This window comes from Orycteropus afer, unplaced genomic scaffold, assembly GCF_000298275.1.
Source record: "Orycteropus afer afer isolate SDZICR_OR568_19922 unplaced genomic scaffold, OryAfe1.0 scaffold00030, whole genome shotgun sequence".
Lineage (NCBI taxonomy): Eukaryota > Metazoa > Chordata > Mammalia > Tubulidentata > Orycteropodidae > Orycteropus > Orycteropus afer.
In genome coordinates this window covers 5,466,085-5,476,718 of record NW_006921617.1, presented here as the reverse complement: position 1 = coordinate 5,476,718, position 10,634 = coordinate 5,466,085, and the positions used below count along the sequence as shown (strand labels likewise).

The 10,634-nt window shown below is 36.6% G+C and overlaps 1 protein-coding gene across 1 annotated transcript in view; it reads right to left on the bottom strand.

Moving 5' to 3' along the window:
- Nucleotides 1-827: 827 nt before the first annotated feature.
- The window catches only part of SS18 (SS18 subunit of BAF chromatin remodeling complex), a 137,458-nt gene continuing 127,651 nt past the window's right edge, over nucleotides 828-10,634 (bottom strand). The window contains exon 11 of the mRNA XM_007935570.2: nucleotides 828-854. Coding sequence (XP_007933761.1) covers nucleotides 828-854 — 27 coding nt within the window. The remainder of the gene's footprint in view (nucleotides 855-10,634) is intronic.

Sequence of the window (10,634 nt, the reverse complement as noted above, 5' to 3'; positions counted from 1 at the left end):
TTAGGGGAGGATTACCGTTTCATTTACATGAAACTGCTATCAAAGATTTTTCAGATCCAACATGAAGTAATTATTGCCTTACATTTTAAAACTGTACTATAAATGATCTTTATAAAAAGATTTTAATGCACAAAACTGGAAGGCTTTTAAAAAATGTCCTTTTACTCAAAACTGTATCACAGTGCCCTTGATTATCTAATAGATAAAAGGGATTTGAATCTCCTCTATAAGAACATAACAGTGGACATATGGTGTGCTTTGTTTTCTCCCTCACCTTTATCTTTATAGTACACCATTTTGAGACCAACACAATCAAGCATCTACCATGCTTCAATCCACGTAAGAGGATTTCTGATTCTGCCCAGTGCGTAGTGTACTGCCTTGCATATTCACATGAAATAAACATAATATACAAAATATTGCTGCTGTAAAAAGTGTACATTTCCCTCTTCCCCTTACAAAAGAATCTGTGGAAAAGTATTAAATTCCCTTAACCTTCATAAACATACAAAGCTGTTCACACTTTTCAGTCTGTAACAGTCCATTTGAAACAGTTCCGAAATCATTGCAAATTGGTTATGTCATTGTATTTTCTGTCCAATGTTGCCATCTAGAGTAGAAATGTGAAATCAAGAGTATTTTTGAGCTACTAAAGCCTTTTATAACTAAGCCACAAAGGCTGCTTACTGAAGAAACGGCCACTTATCCACAAAGTTTTTCCAAACACTAGATGGAATGAAAGGATCTCTTCACAGGGAGGTGTCCACAGTGCTGAGGTGACAATATGGCTGCTAACAGGTACTGGCTATTGGAATGTAAGTACTTTTTCACTGCTGGTAATTTCCATACTGTCCCTAAAAAATAAATTATAAAAATATAATTAGATTAAGTATTTGACCAAAATAGTTTAGCATAGAAAATCCTAAGTTATTTTTAACACTGTCATACTATAAAAGCAACTGCCGCCTAAAACAAAAAATTAAATTTATATATGTATTTAGGTATATAGTATTATTCTATAATTTCTTGTGAAATTATATTAAACTGTAAATTGATTTCAGAACCCTAAATATGCTATAGACTACCAAATGGACTGTCATATAGTAGGAAGTGAAACAGCTGGTGAATTCTGTTGAACTCCATTAAGCAAGAATAAATGAGAACTTCTGTTTCTAAACTCTGATGTGGTATATACTAGTGAATAAATTATATGCTACTGTGACAACTTTATGACTGCTCAATTTATTATAATTGTTATTATGAATTAACAACAGCAAGTGGTAAGTGAGGATGGAAAGATAATTTGGAAATTGAGAGTAAAAAACCTTTCATTCATGCTAAAGAACTTGAGTTTTTTCTCTGAGGCCAATAAAGTGCCAGCAGAGGTATTCAGTCAGGCTGCTAGGACATAAAATCAAGGGAAGTTTGTTTTATTTTTAATAAGGTAGACTTGAAATCCCGTGGAAGGACAGGACAGGAAGGAAAAAGAAAGTAGAGACACAAAACATTATGATTAATGAAGTAGGAGAGAAGGAACATCTTCCTCTCTTGAAACAGAAGAAAAGTAGAATAAGAGAGTAATATACAGGCATACCTTGTTTTATTACACTTTGCAGATACTGCATTTCTTTACACATTGAAGGTTTGTGGCAACCTTGTGCTATGCAAGTCTTTCGGTACCATTTTTCCAATAGTCTATGCTGACTTCATATATCTCAGTGTCACATTCTGATAATTCTCGCAGTATTTCAAACTTTTTCATAATGTTATTGCACACTTAGTAGACTACAGTATAGTCTAAACATAACTTTTATATGTTCATGTGGTTTGCTTTACTGCATTTTTCACTTTACTGCAATGATCTATCCCCAACATCTCCTAGGTATACCTGTATACAAATGTATTTTATAAAATATTTCTTAAATGTATTTAAAACTTCTCGTTAGCTGCTGTCAAGTCAGCTCCCAATCACGCAACCTTATGTATAGCAAAATGAAACAAAACACTATGTGATCCTGTGCTAACAGCACCTATTTTCCAATAAAAGTATTCACTGGGAGCACATAATTAGCTAATCGTTTCCTTTAAATGTCCCTTTAGAAGTTATGTTAATTATTTAATATCAAGAAATTACTCTAGAGTTGAAATATTTCTGTACTGTAAGAAATGGTACCTTGAAAGTTTGTATTTCTAAAAAAGTACACATGCTTGGAAATCTGTTTAGTACCATGACATATCTAAAGGAATGTTGTTGCTGTTGTTGTTATGTGCCATTGAGTCGGACTGGACCTGACTCACAGCAACTCCTCCTTGGGTTTCCGAGGCAGTATCACTATGGAAGTAGATTGCCCAACCTTCCTTCCAAGGAGTGGCTGGTGGGTTTGAACTGCCAGCCTTATGGTTAGCAGTCAAGTGCATACTGCACTATGCTACCACAGCTCCATCTAAAAGAGTAACACACTATAAACAGAATTAAGGTATTTTATATAAAAATACTTCACTCAGTTTGTTCAAATTAAAGTCAATTTATCTTGAAGTATTTATAGACAATATGGTATCATATCTAAGATTTGCATTAAAGTATTCTGAAAACAAAAGACTGTGGAGGGTAGGGTGGATAAATAAAACAACACTGACAAACTGCTGATAACTGCTCAAGTTGGGTAATAGACTCAATATACTAACTCTCACTTTTGTTATTTCCTTACAGATTTCTAAAATAAAAAGTTTAAATAAATAAAGTCAATGTTTAGCATATTGTGGTTGTTAATTGTGTCAACAAGAGCTCATTATTCACCTGTTAGATTACCTAAATACTGAAGATGAGTTTACTAGTTCCAACTCTGTTGCTAACTTTCTATTTAAGTCTGAAAAAGCTCATTCAGACTCAGTTTCTTCACCCTTAAAGTGGGACAATAACATCTACCTCTCTGGATCTCAATTTCTTTTTCATTAATGGCTACATTTAATTCCTATTTCATTTGTTAGTTATTTAAATAAAAGAAAATATAAGAAAGCACTTTTGAAAATTAAGAAGAATGATAAATCAGTGAGCCTCAACACTGGAGAGAAATAAATGCTCCATTAAAATATGTGTACTGAGATAATGAGAAAAGTGAAACAAAATACAAACAACAACAACAAAAAAAAAACCCAGTGCCATCAAGTCAATTTTGACTCACAGTGACCCTACAGGACAGAGAAGAATTGCCCCAGAGGATTTCCAAGGCTGCAATCTTTACAGAAGTAGACTACCTGATCTTTCTCCTGTGTGTTCAAACTGCCGACCTTTTGGTTAGCAGTCAAAGACTTGAAGCACTAAACAGTAAAAGCCCCAACTGCACATATACATGATGTGAAAAGCAAACAAGAGATTGAGAACCACTGAGATAGAAATATAAGCTATAATTTATCTACTGTATTTTCAATTATTTGAGGACAGGGACTAGATCGTATCTGTTTTGATGTTTCAACTACTGAAAAGTACATAACACTGAGACACTTCAATAATATATGCTAAATAATTAATATCCAAAAAAAATTATAAACATGTAATTATCAAATATTATATACTCACTGTAATAATGAATTTGAAAAACAGAAGGCAAGATTTATAAATGATTGAAGTGTAATTACAGAATGTAAGATAACTTCTGTAAGAGTTCAGAAAGGAAAAGGTTAACCCACAGGCTGAAATAGTTAGAAAAATATTTAAGAGAATGTTGAAGCATTAAGCAAGTAGTAAGATTTGAAAAACAGAGGAAAGAGAAAGGGACAATTAAAATAGAAGGAATAGTTAAATCAAAGGCATAGAGGAAAAAAATATAGAGAATGCTTAGGAAGTGGACGGTAAGAAAGAATACACAACAATAGCTAAGTTCCTATGTCTCAATAACTAAGAGCTTATCATGTGCAGGCCACTGTAATAAATGCTGTATGCCCATCTACAATCTAGATGTCTCCATTTTACAGATGAAGATATTGAGGCATTGAGAGATTAAAAGGCCTGACTCACACATAACTGATCACACTGCTAGGACTAAACCAATCACAATCCAGCCCAAAAGGCATACTGTGCATTTGCAACTTTCAACAAATTCCAGTGTGGTATGAAAGTTTAAATATATGAGTTTTGAAAGCAGAAACCAACTTCCAATCCTAACTCCCTGATTTAGCAGCTTCCTGTCCTTGGGCATGTAACCTAACATGCCTTGAGTCTAGGTTTCTAATCTGACAAGTGTGGGTAATTTAGATGCCTACCCTCACAAAGTTATTCAAAAAGAAAAACATGAAAATGTTTTGCAAATGACTCAACTACTTATTAATATTACTGGAGGCAATGGTGTATATTGAAAAGAGCATGAGCATAATCTGTCACTCAAGATTTATCTTGTGTTCTACCACTTCCCTAGCTATGTCATCTTGGGATCTTGGGTAAACCATTCTAACTCTCTATGCCTTTCTCCTTTTCTTTTACTTCTAAGCTTTTCTTCTTTTACTTAAAAAAAAAACCCAATTCTTTTTTAATTACACAATTCTTCTGGCTACAGTGTACAGAATGAATGGGAAAAGCAGCAAGAAGATAGTTGGAGGATCTTGCCAGGATAAAGACAGAACGGTAGGTTAGGCATAAACGGTGGACTCAGGAGCTTTTTAAGATGGAGGATCAACAAAATATTGTCATTTATTAGATATGGGAGGCAGAGTGAGGAAGACTTATAAACTGAAAATAGTACTTGGCATTCAAGCTTGGTGGTGGTACCTTCCCTCTGATATATAGAAATGAGTAGTAGGTTTGGGAGGAAAAAATTATGAAAGCATGTGAGGAACACACTCAAGTCTGGGGAAAGAAACACCCAAAAGTATTAGAGGAAGTAATACCTGGTACTCACAGAGAAACAGAAATAGTGTCAACCCCCATCAAGCAGAGTAAAAAACCTCTTAATTGGCAGGGCACTGAGTACTCAAAAGAATCTTATCTTGCAAGTGGTAAAAATGTAGCCTTAGACTAAACATGCTCCAGTGGCTGCCTAACAAACCTTAAAAGCAATCCTTAGCTGCATGTGCATGGGCACTGGCTCATGGACTTACTTGCTCACCCACCTGAGGGCAGGTGGCTACCAGGCATGAAGTCAGAACACCTACTGTCAGAGAGAACTCAACAGATCAAAAACAATGGAAGAAACTGAGAAAGTTATCATAAAACTAGAATATCCCCAAAACACCAGACAGAGATGGTTATCAAGACATACTCCACCCAATCCATCTACAACAGATACCTGAAAACCCTGGAACTCTGAATATCAAATGAGGGTACGAAGAATTTGATTAAACACCAACTGAAAAGGGAGACTAGGCAAAAACAACTGGGAAAAGAAGTCAAGACCTGAAAAAGCATGGCCATTTTGAGACACATAAGGCATTGTATACAGGTGAGGAAAAACCAACCCACAGAATCTCCACTGGGACAGAGATGCAGTGTGGAGAAATTCAGAGTGAAGCAAGATGAACAGAACAGAATATAACCTAGTTATATACATGGCAAATAGGCAAGAATTCCAGTGGCATGGGCTATTGCAGTGTAAGGAAGGAACCAGTGAAGGGGGACAAAACAACTCACTACTAGTGAGCCCTAGTCATTTGGGTAGAGGGGAAGGCCTGTGGGGTGGCGACTGGAGACACTGGATTTCAGGCAGCCCCCATTTGAGTCCAGGCAGGTACTGGGTAATTTTGGCAGTGCTAAGAAATGCACTAGGATCACACCAGTGAATTGCAATGCAACCACAGAAGTGATTTCCCTACTACACTTTTCCTAGTGATCAGGGGTGAGCCCGTCCCTCCACCTCCACCAACCTGGCAATGAGGAGCACTGCCTCTGTCACCCTCCACTAGCCTGTTTCACTTGGACCGTCTGCCCCCACCAGCAGCCATGCTCCAACCAGATGTAACCGCATCCCTGTGTGCTCTTTGTGTCTGGCATCCGAGTGACTTACTGGTCACACTCTCACAGAAAACGAGTATCCATAGGCTTCCACTGTTGGAGGTACTAACACATACACCAAAATCCCGACCCCTCTATGGCCACATGCACCCACAGACCACACAACAGCCACCTGCTAGCACTACTGCTAGCCAACCACAGAAATACCAGTCCCAGTCTTTTCCTTTTTTATTAACTTTTTTTCGCTTTTTCTTCCTATTTATTTTCTCCTTCTTCCTCTTCTGTTATTTTTGCACATCTTTTTTCTCATCCCTCATCTTTATTTTTTTTCTTCCCCATCCAATGGGAGGTGGACAGTTTCCCCGCTAGTCAGCCATACCTATGGCATCTACCACCCCACCCAAAGGGTGAGCACCACCACCTGCTCCTGTACTGGATCGATGACAGATGGTAGACAATACCTGCTCACATTGCCCACGGGTGCTCTCCATGACGAGCAAAGATCCACACCTACATCCTCACCAATTACTCTACCCACCTAGAGACAGGTGGGAAGTGCAAATGCTGCCAAACTAGTGACCAAATAAGTATACCCACCCTGCCCACTCAGATATATCAAAATAAAACATCAGGGTGAAACAAACCAACACATAATCAACAAAGAAATACAACAACTCCAAAATATCTAGGGGACAAAAGACAACTTCAAATTAAACAAAGAAAAAAGCCAAGATGGCATAAGCAAGTGACCAAAATAAAGAACCAAGAAAGCTCCCTGACAAAGAACCACCTGAAAAGGAATTCAAAACATTTATATACAGGACTTTCCAAGAGATCAAGGAAACTGCAAACAAACTCAATGAAACCACAGACGATAACTTAGAAGAATTCAAGAAAATAATTCACAAGAAAAATGACAAAGAAAACAGGCAATACGAAACCATAAGATTAGCATTAAAATTACAAAGACAGATAACACATTGAAAGGACAAAGGAGTAGACTCAAATCAACTGAAGAATGGATCAGTGAATTAGAAGACGAAGTCTGTGGCACCAATTTGTATGAGGAAAAATGAGAAAAGAATGAAGAAAAATAAAGAGAGCCTAAAAATTATATTAAACCCACTGCATCACTGAGTCAATTCCAACTCATAGCGACTCCATTAGGTTTCCAAGGCAGTAAATCTTTGCAGAAGTAGATTGTCCTGCCTTCCTTCTGTGGAGTGGCTTGGGTTTGAACCACCAACCTTCTGGTTAGCAGTCAAACGCCTTAGCCAAAGAGCCATCAAACCAAACCAAACTCATTGCCATCAAGTCGGATCCGACTCACAGTGACCCCACCTTGGGTTTCCAAGGCAGTATCACTACAGAAGTAGATAACCCAATCCTCCTTCCAAGGAGTGGCTGGTAGGTTTGAAACTCCAGTCTTCTGGTTAGCAGTCAAATGTCTTAATTACGTTACACACTATAAAAAATAATTTTATCTGTGATCAGAATTCTGGAACAAGATGAGGCACCACCCTCCCCACTCCAAAAATAAAAAACAAAATATTCTTAGACATGTGCTAACAGAAACCTATCGTAATATCATGAAAGACAAAAAGATATCCATCCAAGAAGCTAAACAAACCCCATAAAGGACAGATCCCAGAAGACAGTCACCAAAATACATCATAATCAAGCTGCTCAAAACCAAAGACAAAGAAAGAATCTTGACAGCCCAGGAAAACAAAACATTACCTACAAAGGTCAACCAATAGGAGGACTAAGCTCTGATTTCTCAGCAGAAACCATACAGGCAAGAAGACAATGAATGATATATATAAAAACTTGAAAGAAAAAAAATTGCTAACCAAGAACTATATATCCAGCAAAACTATCCCAACAAATATGATGGTGAAATTAGCACATATCTTGATAAACAGAAATTAAGGAAATTTGTAAAAACCAGAAACTTTATAAGAACTGCTAAAGGCAGTCCTTATGACAGAGAACAAACAATGTCAAACAACAACCTGAAATTAAGACACAAGACAACATCACCCAAGAAACCAATCCAGAAAAAGAATTCTCAAAATTAAAATCAGCTTACAAGACTGAAAATAGAGAACAGGAGGTATCAACCTATAAACAACAGCAACTAAGAAAAATATGGACTAAATAGTATATTTACAAAACTTGCAAATGGAGAGTAGTTCTGATTATATCAAAATAGAACAGACTGTTTCAAACTAAGGTAGAGAAAAAACTGATTACAGGTAACAACAAAGAAAATAAACCTTCTAACAAAAACAAGAAAATCATAAGGAATTAGTAAACACAAAATCAACAGCTACAAAGAAATGAAAAGAAAATCTCGTAACAAAATGAACTCAGCATAGAAAAATATTTGGAACAAAAAAATCATTAACACAAAAAACTGACAGCAGTAAATTCATACCTATCATTAATTACAATTAATGTAAATGAAGTCAATGCACCAGTCTAAAAAAAGAGAGTAGCAGAATGGATAAGAAAAAAGAACCCATCAATATGCTCCCTACAAGAGATTCACATGAGACAGTAAGATAAAAATAATTACAAATCAAAGGATAGAAAAAATACATATATCAATCTAACACCAACCAAAAAAGTAAAGGAGAGGCAATGTTAATTACTGATACAACAGACTTCAAGGCAAAATCCAGCATAAAAGACAAGAAAGGGCGTTATATAACGATTAAAAGGTCAACCCAGCAAGAAACCATAATCATAATAAATATCTACACATCCAATGAAAGAAGCTCCAAAATACACGATACAAACAATAACAGAATTGAAAAGAAAAACAGACAATTTCATTATAATAGTAGGATACTTTAACATACCACTTTCAATGAATGACAGAACTAGAATGAAACACAAATGTACAGAAGATCTCAACAACACAATCAACCAACCTGACCTCATAAACACATACAGAACACTCTACCCAACAACAAAAAATAAATATGTGTTCTTTTCCAGTGCACATAGATCATTCTCCAGAGCATACCATATGTAAGGCTACAAAACAAGCTTCAATAAATTTAAAAACATCAAAATAATATAAAGCATCTTCTCAGACCACAACACTACAAAATTAGAAATTAATAATAGGAAGATCGGGGAGAAAATCAAATACATAGAAACTGAGTAACACCCAGGTTAAAAGCTATGGGGTAAGAGAAGAAATAATACGTGAAATAAAAAGATTCCTTGTAGCAAATGTGAATGAAAACTTTAACATAGCAAAACTATGGGGATGCAGCAAAAGCAGTGCTCAGAGGACCCTGAAGTTCTGATGAATGTTCATAAATTTCTCATGATGTTTGTGGTTTTGGGGCAGTATCTGAAGTCTCTCTAGTAGGGTAAAAATTGCTTTTCTTATCCTTGCATGTACTACAGCCATCCTATGAATCAGAAACTATGAAGGACTGACATGTTTAGGGGGAAGGCAAGAGAAATCCTCACAAAGACCGAACAAGTGCCAGTGTAGTTGTCTTCTGCCTTAATGGGAGAAGGATTCCTTGATACAAGGAATCATCTTTCTTCAGCTGAAGTACTCCATCTCCCAAGATTTGATATCATGCAGGTGTTGCTGAAAGACGACTTTCTGAATGGAAAATGTTATTGCTGTATTGCTGAAAACTGCATTAGCAGCCGTACAAAAAAAAATGATTTATTTGACCAACACTTTCGACCATGGTGCTAAATCTCTTTCATGGGAAAAGAACGATCTCTTTACTAAGTGGTACTGGGACAACTGGATTTCCACATGCAAAAGAATAAAACTGGACTCATACATCACACCCTACATGAAAATTAACTCAAAATGGATCAAGGACAATAAAACCTCTTAAAACAGAACATAGGGGGTACTGCTTCAGGATCAAGTTTTCAACAATGGATTCTTAATATGACACCAAAAGCAAAAGCAACAAAAAGACAAAACAGATAAATTAGACTTCATCAGTATTAAAAATTTTTGTGCTACTGGTCAAATAAAGACTGGTGACCCCTGAGACTTTGGCCCTGGGTTACGCTTCATGCCTAGAAATGGACTCACTCTCATGGATTGGCTCTCAGCCCAACAGTACAAAGACCGACATGTAGAACACGTATCCTAGAGCAATGCACCCACCTACTCTAGGGAGATGCACCCCTTAGATCATTCAGCCATGAGACCCAAGGTGCAGCATTCACGTAGAGGGAAAGCTGGCAGAAAGGAATGCGTAGTTAAGAACAACACAGGGAGGGGGTAGTCACAGGGAAGGCAGGGGAGAAGAGTTTTTTATGGCTGAGGATGGTAATCACTGGGTGAAATCAAATGTGCTTGAACTGTTGAACGAAAAACAAATGTACTATGTAAATTTGCACCCAAAGCACAATTTAAAAAAAACCAACTTCTGTGCACCACAGGAGTTTAACAACAAAGTGAGTAAATACCTAGAGTTATTTGAGAGATCCTGAGGGGACCATATATCAGATAAGGGTTTAATATCCAGATTATATAAAACAGTCCTACAATTTAACAAAAAAAGACAAACAATACTATGAAGAACTGTATTACAACAAATTTGAAAATCTGGAGGAAATGGACAGTTTTCTAGAAACACACCACTTACCTAAACTAATACAGACTGATGTGGAAAAATTGAACAGGCCCATCACA